Source organism: Dipodomys merriami, unplaced genomic scaffold, assembly GCF_024711535.1.
Source record: "Dipodomys merriami isolate MVZ:Mamm:240054 unplaced genomic scaffold, mDipMer1.0.p SCAF_33, whole genome shotgun sequence".
Taxonomy (NCBI): domain Eukaryota; kingdom Metazoa; phylum Chordata; class Mammalia; order Rodentia; family Heteromyidae; genus Dipodomys; species Dipodomys merriami.
In genome coordinates, this window is record NW_027204826.1 from 4,733,779 (window position 1) to 4,752,786 (window position 19,008).

Here is a 19,008-nt window from a genome sequence, read left to right on the forward strand (position 1 = left end):
TTGTTGTGTAGAGTGGATGAAACATACTCTGCTCATCAAATTTAATGTGTCTGCCACTAATAATTTTTTGCTGTTTAGGAGTATATTGCTGTAAAAACCATAGGAGATGTTGTTTAGAGGGCTGGGAAGGTGGCTCAGTGGTAGAGTGCTTGCCTTGCATGCATGAGGCCCTGGGTTCGATTCCTCAGCACCACATAAGCAGAAAAGAAAAGCCGGAAGTTTTGGCTCTGTGGCTCAAGTGGTAGTAGAGCGCTCGCCTTGAGCTGAAGAGCTGAGGGACAGCACCCAGGCTCAGAGTTCAGGCATACGACCGGACCTCAAAAAAAAAAAAAAAAAAAAAGAAAAAGAATATGCTGTTTGTAACTCTCTTAATAATAAATGCAAAGAAGTGAACTTTCCTAGCAGGAGGATGATAATCCCAAGAGCTGCACAAGTCTAACTACCACCTTTACTGTGTTGTGTGAGTGTACTGGCTGGCAGTCTGATGTGCTTAAAATCACTTGAGATCCTCCTGTCTCCACTCTTGCTTGCTAGGATTATAGATGTGAGCCACATGCTCAGTTTGCTATATTTCTTTGAATGCAGATGCGATTTAACTATTGTCATTATGTCTTCACTATTTTTACTTCATTTGAAAATTGCCTATTCAGATCTTCTGTTTGTCACTGTATTAGGTGTCTTTTAGAGAATTAAAAAAATCTTCGTATATAAAGATGAGGCTTTGTTATTTATGGGAAGTATTTTCTTAATTTCAGTTTTTGAAATGTAGTTTTTTAAAATTTTGCTACTTGAACATTTTTGTTTTGATGTTTACGTTGTAAATTACTATTTTTAGACTAAGTTGTCATGTTCTTAATGTAGTCTAGTGTTTCACATAAAGGCCTTTACTGCTTTTTAAATGGTATTAAGTTATTTTACATCTGTGTAGATATAGTCTATTTCTGAATTCACTGCTCTAAAATATAGTACTGTTTAAAAATATAATTTGTGCCGGATGTTGGTGACTTATGCCTGTAATCATAGTTACTCAGAAGGCTGAGATCTGAGTATTGCAGTTCAAAGCCATCCCAGGCAGGAAAATCTGTGAGACCAAAAAACTGGAAGTAGAGCTTTGAGCAAAAATGCAAAGACAGTGCCCAGTCCCTGAGTTCAAGTCCCAGCACTGGCACACACATGCGTGTAGACACACACACACACACACACACACACACATACACACACACACACATACACACACACAATTACACTCTGATGCTTGTCTTCCTAGTTAAAGGATTAGACAAAGGACTTTGTTTTTTTCCTATGTGTTTCTGGAATACCTTATGTAGCCCTGGGATTTTGTTTAATTTGTGTCACTGAGTCAGCTTTCAGTTGGAGATAATAGTTATCTATGAAGATAAATTTAAGTAGGAAAAGGATTATGTTCAAATAATTAGTCACTTAAAAATTATTAGAAGCCCTGAAGCTTCAGAGTAGTAAGATAGCATTGCCCCAGATACAATCAGAGAAGGCTTGGAAATGAGAACCTTCTGCTTCCAGACACATGCCACGTGTGCTGTAAGCCAGGGATATCCAGGACTAAACTGCATTTATCTAGCAGTTGTGACAACACAGTGTCTAGTTCTCTGCCTCTGAACTCACATAAGACTAGGGCCTGAAGGCTGGGACTACAGATGCTAATGTAGCTACTAGACATGTGTATTTGTCAGAAGAAATAGAAATGGTAGCCAAGGCCTCTGCCTCAATTGTACTTTCTCATTTCTATAAGAGTGTATCTTATAGGCAAAGATCATACCCAGCATTGTACATACAGGAGAGGGTGGGGACTCTTAACTTACAATTTACTTTCCTAGCATCTAGAAGGAAATGGATGGTAGAAGAACATTAGTGACCTTTATATTTTCACCACTTTCATAGAATAAACATATAGATTAGACATTATGACAAGCCCAGAGTTCAAGCCCCACAACAACAACAACAACAACAACAACAAATTATGAAGCTGGCTGAGGATTTTTTTTTTTTTTTGCCTGTCATTGGGCTTGAACTAAGGTCATGGGCACTGTCTCTGAACTTCTTTGGCTCAAGGCTAGTGCTCTACCTCTTGAGCCACAGCGCCACCTCAGGCTTTTTCTGTCTTATGTTGTGCTGAGGAATCGAACCTGGGGCTTCATGAATGCTAGGCAAGCACTCTACCACCGAGCCACATTCCCAGCCCAGGATTTTGCTTTTCTTTCTCTTTCTCTCCTTCCTTCCTTCCTTCCTTCCTTCCTTCCTTCCTTCCTTCCTTCCTTCCTTCCTTCCTTCCTTCCTTCCTCCTTCCCTTCCTCCCTCCCTACTTCCCTTTCTTCTCCCCCCCCCCCTCTTGCTTTCTCTCTCTCTTTCCTTTCTGTTGGTCGTGGGGCTTGAACTCTGGGTTTGGGTGCTCTTGCTGCACTCTTCAGCTCCAGGTGAGCACTCTACCACTTAAGCCACAATGCCACTTCCAGTTTTCTAGTGGATTATTGGAGATGCGAGTCTCATGGACTTTCCTGCCCCGGCTGGCTTTGAACCTTAATCCTCAGATCTCAGCCTCCTGAGTAGCTAGCATTATGGGTGTGAGCCACTGGCACCCAGCTAGGATTTTGCTTTTCTTAGACTGATTTATATGTGAGATTGTTTTTCCCTTCTTTCAGCATTTGCTGGAGGTGAATTCTTTGAAGCATCTGACAAGACTGACGCTACAGGATCGCATAACCAAGTCTCTTCTTCATTTTCATAAGAAGAAGAAACCGCCCAGTATCAGTGCCCAGTTTCAGGTCATTATCCTTTTTTACTTACATACCAAATAAGAATCTGTTCCTTGTAGATTCTCATTGAAAGATTAATGTGATTGACGAGACAGTTGAGTTGATACAGTATTTTAATGGTCATTTTGGAAAGCAGTACCAGAGATGGGAAAAATGTCATTTGCCTCTTTGTCATTCACATGTCCCTGCATAGTTGATTTCCCTATGAGTAATTCATTCGGTTTTTGGTGAGAGGATAAAAAGAGTAGAATGTTGATAATAAAACCAAAATTGAACATGCATCGATGACTCACAACTACCTTTGCTGATCCAGAGGCTGAGATCTGGGAATTGAATATCCCATTATACAGGTAATGAGGTTTTGACTTTGCTTTGTTTTATTTTTGGTGGGTTGTGGAGCTTGAACTCTGGGCCTGGGCACTGTCCCTGAGCTCTTCAGCTTAAGGCTAGTTCTCTACCACTTGAGCCACAGCAACACTTCCCCATTTCCAGTTGTCTGGTGGTTAATTGGAGATAAAAGTCTCAGGACTTTCCTGCCCCAGCTGGCTTTGAATGGTGATCCTCAGATCTCAGCCTTCTGAGTAACTAGGAGTACAGGCATGAGCCACTGGCATCCAGCTTGTATTTTTATTAATTAATTAATTTGTTTTTTTTTTAGTTCATCCTGAGGCTGGAACTCAGACCTAGGGCATTGGCCCTGAGCTTTTTTGCTGACTTTGAACCTGCATCTTCACATATCATTTTCCGTAGGTAGTGTTACAGGTGTGAACCATTGGCACCCAGCTCATTAGATCTTCTATTGGTGCTTCACATCCAAATGTTGTGTTTAAACTGAAGAGTACTATATACTTACCAGAATAAAAAATTATATGTAATAAAGTTATATATATATAATGAAGTTACGTATATGTAAACATGTATGTCTCTTAAAATCCAACTTTATGAATTCTAGATTGTCTCAACTTATAGTCACTTAAAATCTAATTTTTACCAATGAATCATCTTAAATGTTTTTGATGCATTGTCAAATTATAGGACAAATGAGTTTTGATTATTTAGAAAATGAGGAAGATCAAAAACACATGCAAGTCCTATACCTTCCAAGATAATGGCCAATCTCCTATATTTTCCTGGCCAGTTACTAAATATTTACACATATGCATTATCTAAGTTTTCATCCAAGAATTCTAGGAGATAGATGTTATTTTTGTTATCATAGAGGTGAGGAAACTCCTGGGCTAGGATGGGTTATGTTCTGCTGTTATTCCACATGGCTGGGAAAGGCCTGGGAAAGACCTGAGAAAGAGAGAGAGCTGGGAAAAGAGGTGGGAAAGAGAGAGAGCTGGGAAAAAGAGCTAAAAGAGCTGGGAAAGAGCTGAGAAGGATGTTCTGCTGTTATTGACTGCATGCTCATTCCGTGCATGCTACTCTCATCAAAATGAAATCAAAGAACACATGAAAGCTTAACTGATACAAGAGTGCTCTTCTGCTCTAAGAACAAAAACTAGACAGTTATTAATAAGCACTATATGAGTATGACTGCTTCAAAAAGGGAAAGAAATGGACAGAGTCTCATATTAATGCCTAGTAGTTTGATAAAGTTCAGAAGCAGGGAAGCCAAACAGATGTCAGTGGTCTTTCCAGTTGGAGACAGAAAGACAGAAACAGTATGAATTTGGGGACAGAATAGTATAAAACAGAACAGTAGCCACTTAGTGGTCTCCTTTAGTATATGATATGATCTGTACATATATGAGTTAAAACTCCATGAATCTGATTAAAGAACCTTTAGAATTATGTAGGCCTGCCGGGCGCTGGTGGCTCACGCCTGTAATCCTAGCTACTCAGGAGGCTGAGATCTGAGGATCGAGGTTCAAAGCCAGCCCGGGCAGGAGAGACCGTGAGACTCCTATCTCCAATAAACCACCAGAAAACCGGAAGTGGCGCTGTAGCTCAAGTGGTAGAGCGCTCGCCTTGAGCTGAAGAGCTGAGGGACAGCGCCCAGGCCCAGAGTTCAAGCCCCACGGCCGACAAAAAAAAATAAAAATAAAAAAAAATAAAAAAAAAAAGAATTATGTAGGCCTAAATAATTCCTGGTATTTACATAGGACCAGAGGAATAGTTCTGTTCCCGCAAGTGTGAGTGGAATGACTTATTGGTACATAGGTCAGAAGACTACACCTTACTAATGGCACTGAAATAGAGGGCTACTCTGCCCTAGTCCTTGCAAAGCTTAAAGTCTATGGTCTTCAAAGAGACAAGTTGATACTAAGAAATTTAACTGAATACCAGGAGAAAAAAAACACTTAACACTTGAAAACCAAAGGAAAAAAAATCACTTGAAAACCAAAAAATGAAGAGGAAGAAGAGAATAAGGGAAGATAATTAGGGAATATGATCAGAGTATGTTAGACATGATGTATGTATGTAAATGTGACAATGAAATCCATTCTAATATTTGTAAAAGGAATTACCTAAATCATAACAGGAGGGGGTTGTTAGGAGCAGACCTAAAAATTGCAGACATGGTTTAAATAAATAATAGATGCTAATTTTAAAATGGATATTATAAATCTTTTAAATATGTCATGGATATCACAAGAAGTATGAATGTAATGAGAAAAAAAATAGAACATAGCCTTTTGGAAGATGATGACAGTCTGGACACTGCTCCAGGAGTTGGGCCTCTCATTATTCCCTCTGCCTTTCTACTTCCCATTGCAGCCAGCAAAGGCCATTTGTACTGTTGAAGTGGAAAGAAAGGAGTGAAAAGATTAAAATGAAACTTAAACATTAGAAATGTAAGTGCCTGCCAGGCATGGATCACACCTGTAATCCTAGCTACTCAGGAGGGTGAGATATGAGAATAACGGTTCAAAGCCAGCCTGGACAGGAAAGTCTATGAGGACTCTTATCTCCAGTATACCACCAGAAGACTGGAAGTGGCACTATGGCTCAAGTGGTAGAGTGCTAGCCTTGAGCTGAAGAGCTGAGGGACAGCGCCCAGGCCCAGAGTTAAAGCCCCATGACCAAACAAACAAACAAACAAACAAAAAAAAACAAAAGAAAGAAAATGGGAGTGGTGCTGTAACTCAGGTGGTAAGCGCTCACCTTGAGCTGAAGAGCTCAAGTGAGTGCCCAGGCCCAGAGCTCAAGCCCCATAACAGACAATAAAAATGAAAATGTAAGGGCCAGATTTGAAGCCCCAGTACTGCCACAATTATCATCTATTAGAAATCCAAAAGTAATGAATTTGAAGTCTTTTGTTGTTGTTGTTGTTGTTGGTCATGGGGCTTGAACTCTGGACCTGGGTGCTGTCCCTGAGCTCTTCAGCTTAAGACAAGCACTCTACCATTTGAGCTACAGAACCACTTCCAGTCTTCTGGTAGTTAATTGTAGATGACTCTCACAGACTTTCCTGCCCAGGCTGGCTTTGAAAAATGATCATCAGATATCTGCCTCCTTAGTAGCTAAGATTACAGGCATGAGCCACTGGTGTCCAGCTGAAGTTCTTTTCTTTTTTTTTTTTTGGGGGGGGGGTCCAGTCATGGGGCCTGAACTCTGGGCTTGGGCGCTGTCCCTCAGCTCTTCAGCTCAAGGCTAGCACTCTACCACTTGAGCCACAGTACCACTTCCGGCTTTTTTCTTTTTGCTTACGTGGTGCTGAGGAATCAAACCCAGGGCCTCAGGCATGCAAGGCAAGTGCTCTACCACTGAGCCACCATCCCAGCCCCTGAAGTCATTTTCTTAAAAAAATAACCATACAGCCGGGCGCTGGTGGCTCACGCCTGTAATCCTAGCTACTCAGGAGGCTGAGATCTGAGGATCGCGGTTTAAAGCCAGCCTGGGCAGGAGAGACCGTGAGACTCCTATCTCCAATAAACCACCAGAAAACCGGAAGTGGCGCTGTAGCTCAAGTGGTAGAGCGCTCGCCTTGAGCTGAAGAGCTGAGGGACAGCGCCCAGGCCCAGAGTTCAAGCCCCACGACCGACAAAAAAAAAAAAAAAAAAAAAAAAATAACCATACAAAGAAATGTTTTTTTGTAGCACAAAATACTGAGTTCAGAGAAGAGCTATGTTTTTATTTGAACATAATGGAATCAAATTTAAAAAGAAAGATAACATTTTGTTTTGGAAATACAATCCAGACTTCTAAATGATACATGAATTAAAGAGGAAAGATGGTTTTAAAATATTTTAAATGGGGGCGGGGCTGGAAGGGTGGCTCAGTGGTAGAGTGCTTGCCTTGCATGCATGAGGTCCTGGGTTCAATTCCTCAGCACCACATGAGCAAAAAGTAAAAAGCCAGAAGTGGCGCTGTGGCTCAAGGGGTAGAGTGCTAGCCTTGAGCTGAAGAGCTGAAGGACAGCGCCCAGGCCCAGAGTTCAGGCCCCACGACCGGACCCCCCCCAAAAAAATTTTTTTAAAATGGGATCATGTATACATTGCAGCCAAAGCAGCACTAATTTGTAGCTTTGAATGCTTTTATTAGAAATGAAGAAAGGTCTTAAGAGTGATCTAAATTCCTACCTTAATAAACTAGAAATGAAGGGCATATTAAATCCAAAGAAGCAGAAAGATGGAAACATTATATCAGAATTAGGTCAAATTGGGAAAAAAAAGTTTCCTTTATTCTTTAATGGAAAAAAAATAAAACAAAAAGCAAGTTCTTTGAAAGATTAAGAAATTTGTAAACCTTCAGTTACATTCATCAGGGGAAAAGAGAAAAAGATACAAATTACTATTATCAGGAAAGAAAAGAGGTGACATCATTGAATGTTCTATAGACACTAAGATTAAGGGTGTACTCCTTTACACTGATTATGTTGCTGGATGTTTTTGGCTTAAGAATGCTTGACTAGCCAGACATGGTGGTGCATACTTCTAATACCTACGCTTAGAAAGCTTAAAATTGTCAGTTGAAGGCCTGTCTGAGCTGTATAGCAGACTTTTAGACTAGCCTCAGCAATATAGCAAGAGTCTTTATTTTTATTTTTATTTTGTCTGTTGTGGGGGTCTGAACTCTGGGCCTGGGCGCTGTCCCTCAGCTCTTCAGCTCAAGGCTAGCACTCTACCACTTGAGCCATAGTGCCACTTCTGGCCTTTTCTGCTTATGTGGTGCTGAGGAATCGAACCCAGGGCCTCATGCATGCAAGACAAGCACTCTACCACTGAGCTACCTTCCCAGCTCCAGTAAGAGTCTTTTTCAAAAAACAACAACAGTAAAAAGTGAATTTGAATAAGATGGTTTAATGGAATGTAAAAAAAATTACTCTATAAATAAATTACTCTGAAATATATCTCTTCTCAGGCTGTCAGCTTTAAGATTGAATTGTTATTCTTACCTTTATCTAAATTAATCAGAATGGAAATACATACAATTTGCTTTCCAGAAGAAATCCCCTTCTATGTGTGTATAGAAAGGTTTTGTATACCCTACCAACATTATTGTTTATATTTCTGAAGGTTTGTTGCTATCCTGGAATGCTAATTATTTTGCTTTGTATTACAGGCTTCATTAAGCAAGCTGATGGAGACACTTGGTCAAGCAGAGCCATATTTTGTAAAATGCATTCGCTCTAATGCTGAAAAGGTAAAAAATGACAGCATGTACAAGGAAAATCGTGAAAATGAACATTATCTCTTGACTATTTTTCTAATGTCCATATTTAACCTATCTATAAAGTTTGTGTGGGTTAGATTTAGCATCTCTTTGAATTGAAGGAGCAAATACCACCTTTTTGAAATTCCATCAGAAAAAAAACTTGTTTGTTTTTTTTAAATGAAACTTTTGTTAATCTGTAGTTTACTCTCTCTTGTTTGGATGCATGCCATACCTCTTAAAAGTGATTTCTTAGCTTTGTGTGTGTGTGCTATATGTTTGTGTTGGGAACGGATTGCTAGACCTTTTTTTTCCCTTCTTTTCTAAAAAATTAGCTTACATTAGTTACACAGAGAGGGATTTCATTGGTATCTTCCACAAGTTTACAATGTATTCAAATCAGTCTCCCCCACTTTTATCACTTGGCGGGGCATTTGTAATTTTTTTTTTTTGGTTGGTTGTGGGGCTTGAACTCTGGGCTTGGGCACTGTCCCTGCGCTCTTCAGCTTAAGGTGAGTGCTCTACCACTTGAGCCACACTGCCACTTCCAGTTTTCTGGTGGTTTAGTTGAGATAAGAGTCCCATGGATTACAAAAAAAAATACATATTAAGAAAATAAAAATCAGAAATGGAAAAAAAAAAAAAAAGAAGAGTCCCTGCCTGGACTGGCTTTGAACGGTGATCCTCAGATCTCAGCCTCCTCCTTAGTAGCTAGGATTACAGGGGTGAGCCACTGGTGCCCTGCCTCCTACTGAGTTGTTAAGGTCCAGTGCCTACACAGCTGAAGAAGCCTGAAGCTTGGTTACCTCCTTTAAGGTTGGATAGTCAGAAGTTTTCTGAAGCTACACTCTGAGAGGCAATTTAGTCTCATCACTTTGGCTGTATCAGGGTAACCTGTAGTTAATTCCTAGATATTCTAAAGTTAGCCTTGTTTTCAAGAGGGATACTAATTTGGATATCTAGGCTAACCTTTGTTCCATTTGTTTTAGCTGCCCTTGAGATTCAATGATGCCTTGGTACTAAGACAGCTTCGATACACTGGGATGCTGGAAACAGTTCGAATTTGCCAATCAGGATATAGCTCCAAATATTCTTTCCAGGTTATATACTTCAGTAATGATACTTAAATATATATTCATGTTAAGTAACTCCTACATATTTTGCTTAAATATTACATTGGAGCCCACCTGTTTATTTTCCTTTTGAAAAGGGTTAGAGAACTTGCTTCCATTGAATGACAGCTAGCACATTGAGTTTGTACTGTAATAGAGTCCACCATTTGGCGGTTCTTATTTGATCAGTGTTTGCTAATTGTAAATTTTCTCCTAACATAGCAAGTCTTCAAACTTACTTCTCTAGTAATCGAAGTAATTTAGTAAGAGTTACTTATTCGTAAGAAAAGATTCTGTGTGCTTTTCCTTAGTTTCTCAGCAGGATTTTCTTTCATAGGGAACTACAAGGATGGCTCACAGCTGTTACTACCAGCTACTGTTGCTGTGAGTGTAGAAATTCTGTAGGGGCCTTTCAGCAGCTCAGTTCTTTGAGGAGCAATTCAGCTGCCACCTTTGCTTTTTTGTTCTTGGGTATAAATTTCAGATTCTTATTAAATAGCTTGTTTTCTCTGGCCTTTAACACAAACTTTGTCAAAATGGATAATTAGCTCATGCCCTTTGTTTTTTTTTTCTGTTTCCATGATTATGTAGTATGTAGATCTTAGTATCCTTCCTCCTGCCTGTTTTTTAAATTAACCTTTTGTATTTTATATTGATAAGCACCTTTTTTATTTACTGTGTTTTAAAAGAAATAGAAAAGGATTTTTTAAAAAGAATAATCAGGTAATTTATGGTCTTGTTTACATACAATTTCTTTTTGATTTTCCATTTTCTTTTTACTTTTCAGGATTTTGTAAGCCACTTTCATGTACTTCTTCCCCGAAATATTATTCCATCCAAATTTAACATTCAGGATTTCTTCAGGAAAATAAATCTTAATCCAGATAATTATCAAGTTGGAAAAACCATGGTAAATATATACAGCCTTTGTCAAAATTAGGTGTTGTTTTGTATTGTAATAATAATGCTTGATTTTGCCTATGAGAATATTTATGAAAAGAAAGTGTGTATCAGGTATCATAAGGTAATGGATTAAGCTAAGGTTTTGTGAATTATACAGTCAACATTAACTGCAGAACTTAAAACAAGTGTTATTCTGATTATAATTTTAAACTAAACCATTTCTGACTGGATAGTCTACTGTGGTCTGCAACTCAGCTTGTCCAGGGCCACATTGTTCAGGTTCCTCTGCTTCCCTTAATCTCTCAAATACTTTCTCTGTCACCATTATCTAGTTTCTCAGGCTGGAAATCAGGATCACCTTTGTATTACCATCTGAAGTTCTAATTCTTCTTCACACTTCACATCTCCTTTTTTCCATTCCTCATGCTTTCATTTTATTTGTTAGTTCTTCTCATCTACTTTACTCTTACAGTAAAATGCTGCTCATCTATGTGGTTTATTTTAGTCATTTCTTTTACTCATAATACCAAAATAATCTTAATACATTACTTTCTTTATGTTAACCTCCGGCTCAGTAACAATCCCCTGATAACATTCTTTTTGTTACTTTTTGTTACTCAGCTCAAGTACTCTACCACTGAGCCACAGCGCCACTTCTGGTTTTATGGTGGTTAATTGGAGAAGAGTTTCCGCCCAGGCTGGCTTTGAACTGCAATCCTCAGATCTGAGCCTCCTGAATAGCTAGGATTACAGGCATGAGCTACAGGCTCTGGGCTCCCTGATAACATGCTTGCTAAAATGAAACATTTTCCTCTTGGTAAAGGCCTTCATATAAATAGATACTCTCTTTACAAAAACAAATTGTCCCATTGTGTTATGTGGACTCCTTTATCATTTCTAACTCCTTGTGTTTCTGGGGTTAGACCTTCTATCTGTATTCTTTGTTCTTTTACTGTTTTCCTCGAGATCAAGTATTCCAGCTCTTAAAGATGAAGTGCAAATTCTGTTTCCAAAGGGATATGTCTCATTTATCTTTGTGTTTTCCGACTCCTGAAGATTTACTAGTAGAATGAAAAAGTTCACTAATGACTTTCGGCCATAAAAAGCCTATAATAAATGCTAGATTTCCAGAAGATGGTTATCATTTATATTACGATCTGTTTTGAATGTCTGTGTATTTCAATAATTTCCCCTTACTCCAACACTCAAAAAAATGACATTATTGTAGTGATTTTCCCAAAACAACAATGTGTAATAGTTTCAGGGACTGGAATTTTTGTACTTTTTCATCTTCCCAGTCTCCTCCTATATTCTAGTATATTCTTCTCAATTAGACAGTGACTACTGTAGATCAATTGATAGAAATATTTATCAGTGTTTACCATTGTAGTTGTTTTTTTCTAAAAGCTTGCCACAGAAGTGGTACTCCTTGAAATCAATGTTTCATTTCTTCTTAAGCTGCATCCCCTGTCTTTCTTCCTTCTGTTAGGTCTTCCTAAAGGAGAAGGAACGGCAACACTTACAAGACCTGCTTCACCAAGAGGTGCTCCGCAGAATCATACTATTGCAGCAATGGTTCAGGGTCTTACTGTGCAGGCAGCACTTCCTTCGCTTGAGACAGGCATCCATCATCATCCAGGTGAGATGAGCATGAGAGTGTCTACTTTTATTTTGGCCTTTGTTAATAACCAGAACTATTTCATTGTGAAACATGTAATAATAAAACTTCAGGGATGAGAATATATCTTGCTCATTTTTCAGATGCTGGACACCCACCAGAGTGCCAGAATATAATAGACTGTTAGTGTCAGTGTTGTTTGTGTAAAGCAGCTTTGACAGCTTCATGAATCCATTGTGGATTAAGGTGGTCTGCAGCACCTGTTGTAAAGCAGAATTAGTGTCCAGTACACTTCCAGTGGCAATGCCTTCCTTGACCTTGGTAATCTACCATTACAAAAAGCAAAATCTTGAAGCACCAGAGTGAAAACTTTTTTTTTAACCATGAACCATTTAGCACCTTAGCCTCTAATTATGGCATAAGAAATTTATCTTTTTTTTTCTTCTTTTGTGTAACTATTTATGGTATCATGACAACCAGTTTCTGTTTTCTTCTCAGCGATTCTGGAGGAAGTATCTGAATCTGAAGCAAGTTAGAGATGTGGCTATACAGAAGGATGCTTTTGTGATGGCTGGTGCAGCTGCCCTCCTCCAAGCTTCCTGGCGAGCCCACTTAGAGAGGCAGCGGTACTTGGAGCTTCGGACCTCAGCCATCATCATTCAGCAGAGATGGAGGGAGCTCTATAGGCGCAGGCACATGGCTGCTACCTGCATACAGGCCAGATGGAAAGGCTACAGGGAAAGTAAGAGGTACAAAGAACAAAGGGACAAGATTATCCTTTTGCAGTCAACATGTAGAGGATTCAGAGCAAGACAAAGGTAATATTTTTAATATAATATTGTTCCCTTTTCTGAACTACTTTGTGTATACTCCGCTTTGTACGATTTGTTTTCTTCACTAGACTGTGTTAGCTCTACCATCACTAATCCCTATATTGTCTGGTTTTTTTTTTTTTTTTTTTTTTTGGTCCAGTTGTGGGGCCTGAACTCTGGGCCTGGGCTCTGTCTCTCAGCTCTTCAGCTCAAGCTAGCACTCTACCACTTGAGCCACAGCGCCACTTCTGTCTTTTTTCTTTTTTGCTTATGTGGTGCTGAGGAATCAAACCCAGGGCCTCATGCATGCAAGGCAAGCGCTCTACCACTGAGCCATCTTCCCAGCCCCTATTGTCTGGTTTATAATGGAAGTTAAATAAATATTCATTACATTAAATTGGATGAACATTCCCACCATCTGTAGTTAGAACTACATTAGATTTAATCTTTAAAATTGTCCATTCAGCTATTTTTACCTTCACATTTAAGAATTAATTTAAAATAAGGTCATTATTAAAATGAGAAATTTCTTTTTGAGGTAGTGAATATTTTGGCTAGTGTGTCCTTGTAATGAAAATATCATCTGACTTGTGTAAATAGAATCTGAAATAGTGAAATCAAGTAGTGTAAGAAATACTAAGGTATTATAAAAAGAAAATTTCAAAATTCAATGTAGTATACTCACTAATCATCCCAGAGATTTAGGAGTCTGATTCAGGGAGAGAACTGGAGCCCAGAATTCAAAGCCAGCCTTGAATGCAACATAGACCCTATATCTGAGCTTTTTTGCTCAAAGCAGGTGCTCTACCACTTTCTGTCCTGGCTGGCTTTAAACTGAAATCCTCAGATTTCAGCCTCCTGAGTAGCTAGGATTACAAGTGTGAACCATTGGCACCTGGCAATGACTTTCTTCTTCTTCTTTTTTTTTTTTTTAAATCCTTGTAAATGTATTTTCTCTAGTAATAACAAAGACATATTTGTAATTTTTTTATATAGGTTTAAAGCTTTAAAAGAACAAAGACTAAAAGAATGCAAACCAGAGCATGAATTGGTGAATATCAAGGCATATGGAGCTCTGGAAATTCAGGGCTCAGACCCTGCAGAATGGGAGGATTGTTCTTTTGACAACAGAGTAAAAGCTATAGAAGAATATAAATCTGTAATGGAGAGTAATCGAATTAGCCGTGAAAGTTCAGTGGACTTGTCAAAAGAGTCTCCAGACAGGTGGCAGGAAAGAGGCCAAAGCTCAAGTGGTGTGGATGTGCAGGAAGAAGTGATTGTAAGAGAGAGGCCCAAGTCCCTGGAGGATCTGCATCAGAAGAAAGTGAGCCGGGCTAAAAGAGAGAGTCGGAGAATGAGAGAACTAGAGCAAGCTATATTTAGCTTGGAATTGTTGAAGGTCCGTTCTCTAGGTGGTGTGTCACCTTCAGAGGAACGTAGATGGTCTACAGAACTGATGCCTGACGGCCTTCAGTCTCCCCAGGGTACACCAGATAGTGAAAGCTCTCAGGGAAGCTTAGAACTTCTGAGCTGTGAGGAAAGTCAAAAGAGCAAGCAAGAATCCATAATTTTAGATAGAGAATTGCAAGTTCCATCACCTAAGGTACCTACCAGTATAAAGCTAGATTCCCAGGACGACACCCTCATTGCCTCAAGTAGGGGTAGTTCTGCTCTGGTTCAGAAAGGAGCACTTCCTGACTCAGAGCATGTGAATAATGGAACTATGAAGGAACAGCGGGTCTGCAGTTCAGAACCTATCACCTGTTTACCCCAGCTGAGAGAGTCTTTTATTTCTAATAGTCTGCCTACGTTTTTTTATATTCCTCATCAAGATCCCCTTAAAACAAGTTCCCAATTAGACACAAATATCCAAAGAAACAAATTATTGGAAAATGAAGATGCACAGAGGACAGCTCTTACTTTGGATATAAATAAGGAAGCTGCAAAGTACCACTTCTCAGCAGATCAATTGGGTTCTTTGAATACAGATTCTTCCAATACCGTGCTTAGGAAATTAGAAAAGCTGAACACAGAAAAGGAAAAACGGCAAAAACAGATGCAACAGCAGAATGAAAAGGAGATGATGGAACAGATTCGTCAGCAAACAGATATTTTGGAGAAGGAGCGTAAAGCCTTCAAGACAGTTGAACAACCAAGGACTGGGGAATCTCTCCTGGCACCTTCTCTCTGTCACTCAAAGCAAAAAGTAGAGAGACCATCTTCTCTCCTTATCCTAAACACAGCAGGTAAAGGAGAACCTGGTGTACCTCCATACCAGTCATCAGTAACTAAAAGAGATGCAGCTGTTGCCCCAAAAGACAGTTCCTCTATTCACTTACCTCAGAAGGACCGGCCTGTCACATTGTTTTTTGAAAGAAAAGGAAGTCTGTGCCAGTCTAGTACTGTTAACGAGTTATCCAAAACAGAAAGAACAAGCACTCAGCAGAATGTAGCCTGTAAACTCGCGAATAATCGCATTTCAAAAAGAGAACACCTTAGGCTAGCTCAGTCTTACAGCCACAAATCCAGTGACCCTTCCAGAGAGGGGAATACAAGGGCCATTTTCTTCACGCCAAAGGACAATATGAGTACTTTCCCGTAAGTGAATTATTTTTGTGTATAAATGGGAAGCTCCATGGAATATTTTTCTATTTATGTCTTTTTTGGGGGGGAGGGGACCATGGAATATTTTTTTTTATTAAGATGCCTTATATTCTACCCTGTTTATGTACATGCTGCTCAAATTAGTCATTTCTCTTTGTAAGATGAATTTGGATAGTTATATTCTAGGAATCCTTGAACACAGATAACAGAGGTTTTTATTTCTCCCTATTAAGGAAGCACTTGTGAAGGGCAATGCAGAGCTTGTAGATCTCGAAGGTTGTCCCAGAGCGATGAAGTAATGATTCTCCTAGAGCTATGAAGTGCCACATCCAAGCTGGATATTGCCAGGCTTTAAAGATTCTGATGTGCTTTTTCACAGCTGTTGGCATAGTTATTATCTTTATTACTGTCTCAGTACTTTTTGTGTGATAAACACATTACATAAAATTTACCATTTTCACCATTTTAAGTGTACAGTAATGCTAACTATGCACATTGCGGTGCAGTGTATCACTAGAACTTTTTCATATTGCAAAACCAAAGCACTGTACTTACTGGACAACTCTTTTCCCCCTATTCCACTATTCTGCTTTCTGTTTCCAAGAGTTTCCGTCCTTCAGATAACTCACAGAAACAGGTGTTAATTCTTTTAACTGTTGGTACTTATAAGAAAGCATTTTGACTTAAAGGCAGTAATGAGAAAAGTTTTGGAGTTTGCTTTTGTTTATTTTCTGTTTGTGGTGCTAGAGAGCAAACCCAGGGCTTGCTTTGCACATGCTAAGCAAGTGTTCAACCATTGAGCTTCACCTCTTCCAGAGGAAAATATAGTTTAAGGAGAACCTAAAATCAGTATTTGTAGGTCTGGGAGTATGGCTTAGTGGTAGAGTGCTTGCCTAGCATGCATGAAGCCCTGGTTTCGATTCCTCAGTAGCACACAAACAGAGAGGTGGAAGTGGATCTGTGGTTTGAGTGGTAGAGTGCTAGCCTTAAGCAAAAGAAGCTCAGGGACAGTGTCCAGGCCCTGAGTTCAAGCCCTGGGACTGGCAAAAACCCAAAACAACAAAACAGTATTTGTAGTCTTTGTATACAGTGGATTCTTTCAGTTCTTATGGGGTAATTAAATTGAGATTAAAGAAGGTTATGCCTTAAGAGGTAAATTAAATTTCACAATAAAAATGAAAATACCTATATCATAGCCTGAATATTTAATAAGCCTTTTAGGATTTAAAAATAGCATATAGAAGCTGGGCTCCAGTGGCTCAGGCCTGTAATCTTAGCTATTCAGGAGGCTGAGTTCTGAGGATTGTGGATCAAAGTCAGCCTGGGACTGACTTTGAACCTCTTTCTTATCTCCAGTTAACCACCAGAAAACAAGAAGTGGAGCTGTGGCTCAAGTGGTAGAACACTAGCCTTGAGCAAAAGAGCTCAGGGATAGCATCCAGGCCTTGAGTTCAAGCCCTATGACCAACAAAAAATAAAATAGCATACAGATTTTTATAGAAACCATTTACAAATAGGAGCGAGAGACTTTAGTTTTATTTTTCCACTGGAGTGTTCTTTTGTTTGTTTTTTTTGGGGGGGGGGTCCGGTCCTGGAGCCTGAACTCTGGGCCTGGGCGCTGTCCCTCTGCTCTTCAGCTCAAGGCTAGCACTCTACCACTTGAGCCACAGCGCCATTTCCGGCTTTTTCCCCCCCTGCTTATGTGGTGCTGAGGAATTGAACCCAGGCCTCATGAATACAAGGGAAACACTCTACCACTTAGCCACCTTCCCAGCCCCACTGGAGTGTTTTTACAGTATTAAGAAATGCAATTGAACTTAGTGACCACTTTGGAGGTTCTTTTCCTTTCTGTGGACCAGGAGACTGCCCAGGAGTTCATACATACTGGATTGTATATATGAAAGCCTATAGGTAAAAATTTAAACATCCTGTTCTGTAAATAATACTAGAGACCTTAGCAGTTTATCTAAATTTGTGCTTCTGAATTATCCAGTCTTTCCCACATAGTACACAGGTGGTTACTTGGGTCCACAGAGGTGAAAGAGGTAAATAGTAAAAGTCTTCTTTTTATGCCATACTAGTAAAAATTGTATTTTTTCTATACCATAATAAATAGTAAAAGCACAGAGTTGATAGTTTTACTTGTTTAATGAGGGAGAACAAAAAAGAAATTCTAGAGAACTCTGAAGAAAATGTAGTATTTAAAAGCTTGATTGGGGCTGGGTACCAGTGGCTCACTAGTAGCTACAAAGGAGGCTGAGATCTGAGGATCACTGCCCAGGGTGGGTAGGAAGTCCATGAGACTCTTATCTCCAATTAACCACCAGAAAACTAGAAGTGGCACGGTGGCTCAAGTGGTAGAACACTCACCTTGAGCTGAATAGCTCAGGGACAGAGCCAAAGCCCAGAGTTCAAGCCCCACGACTGACCAAAAATAAATGAATAAATTAATAATTTTTTTTAAAAAAGCTTGGTTGGGGCTGGGAAGCCACGTGGCTCAGTGGTAGAGCGCTTGCCTTGCAAGCATGAGGCCCTGGGTTCGATTCCTTAGCACTGCATAAGCAAAAAGCAAAAAGCCAGAAGTGGTGTTGTGGCTCAAGTGGTAGAGCACTAGCCTTGAGCTGAAGAGCTGAGGGACAGCGCCCAGGCCCAGAGTTCAGGCCCTACGACCGGACCTTCCCCCCCCCCCCCAAAAAAAAAAAAAAAAAAAAAAAAGCTTGGTTGGCATATCTCCTACTAGTTGTAGTTGTCTTTGTTTTTGGAGAAAGATCAGCAGGTCAGCTGTGGCAAAGGAAATTTTAATGGCTAAAAGGGAATCCTTTAGGACAGACTAGGATTTTTCGTCTTGACCATCACTGGTTAAAAGGAATATCCTGGAGAGGCCTTTACCTGGGGATGATTGCCATCTGTTTAATGGGTTTGTTTATTATTGCACAGGGCAAAGGACAAAGTAGCCCCTTATGACTCTAGATTTCATTTATAAAAGTTAAGTGAAAGAGCAGGGTGCTGGTGGTACATGCCTGTAATCATAGCTACTCAGGAGGCTGAGACCTGAGGATTGGAGTTTGAAGTCAGCCGGGGCAGACAAGTCTGTGAAACTCTTAATCTCCAGTTAACCACCAGAAAACTGGAAATGGCATTATGGCTCAAGTGGTAGAACACTAGCCTTGAGCATACTCAGGGATAGTACCCAAGCCCTGATTTCAAGCCCCACAACCAATAACAACAACAAAAAGCTAAGTGAAAGGCTTTTAAATGGAAGATCAATTAACCTATCACCTATAGTATTTTTAGTGTGTACTTACAAGCAATACAATGCTATGTATGGGTTGGGAAGGTGGCTCAGTGGGAGAGTGCTTTCCTTGCATGCATGAAGCCCTGGGTTCAATTCCTTAGCACCACATAAGCAGAAAAAGCCAGAAGTGGCACTGTGGCTCAAGTGTAGAGTGCTAGCCTTGAGCTGAAGAGCTCAGGGACAGTGCCCAAGCCCAGAGTTCAGGGCCCATGACTGACCTCCCCCCCCTCCCCCCCAAAAAATACTATGCTATGTAATAGAAGATCTCCAAGGA

At 39.9% G+C, this 19,008-nt stretch overlaps 1 protein-coding gene across 9 annotated transcripts in view; it reads left to right on the top strand.

Annotated features, from left to right (window-relative positions):
* Myo9a (myosin IXA) overlaps positions 1 to 19,008 on the top strand; it is a 143,968-nt gene that overhangs the window by 72,043 nt on the left and 52,917 nt on the right. For all 9 annotated transcript variants that reach the window (XM_070042965.1, XM_070042966.1, XM_070042971.1 and 6 more), the window contains 7 exons: positions 2,676 to 2,798; positions 8,301 to 8,381; positions 9,380 to 9,490; positions 10,290 to 10,412; positions 11,895 to 12,044; positions 12,522 to 12,841; positions 13,832 to 15,433. In XM_070042965.1, coding sequence (XP_069899066.1) covers positions 2,676 to 2,798; positions 8,301 to 8,381; positions 9,380 to 9,490; positions 10,290 to 10,412; positions 11,895 to 12,044; positions 12,522 to 12,841; positions 13,832 to 15,433 — 2,510 coding nt within the window. The remainder of the gene's footprint in view (positions 1 to 2,675; positions 2,799 to 8,300; positions 8,382 to 9,379; positions 9,491 to 10,289; positions 10,413 to 11,894; positions 12,045 to 12,521; positions 12,842 to 13,831; positions 15,434 to 19,008) is intronic.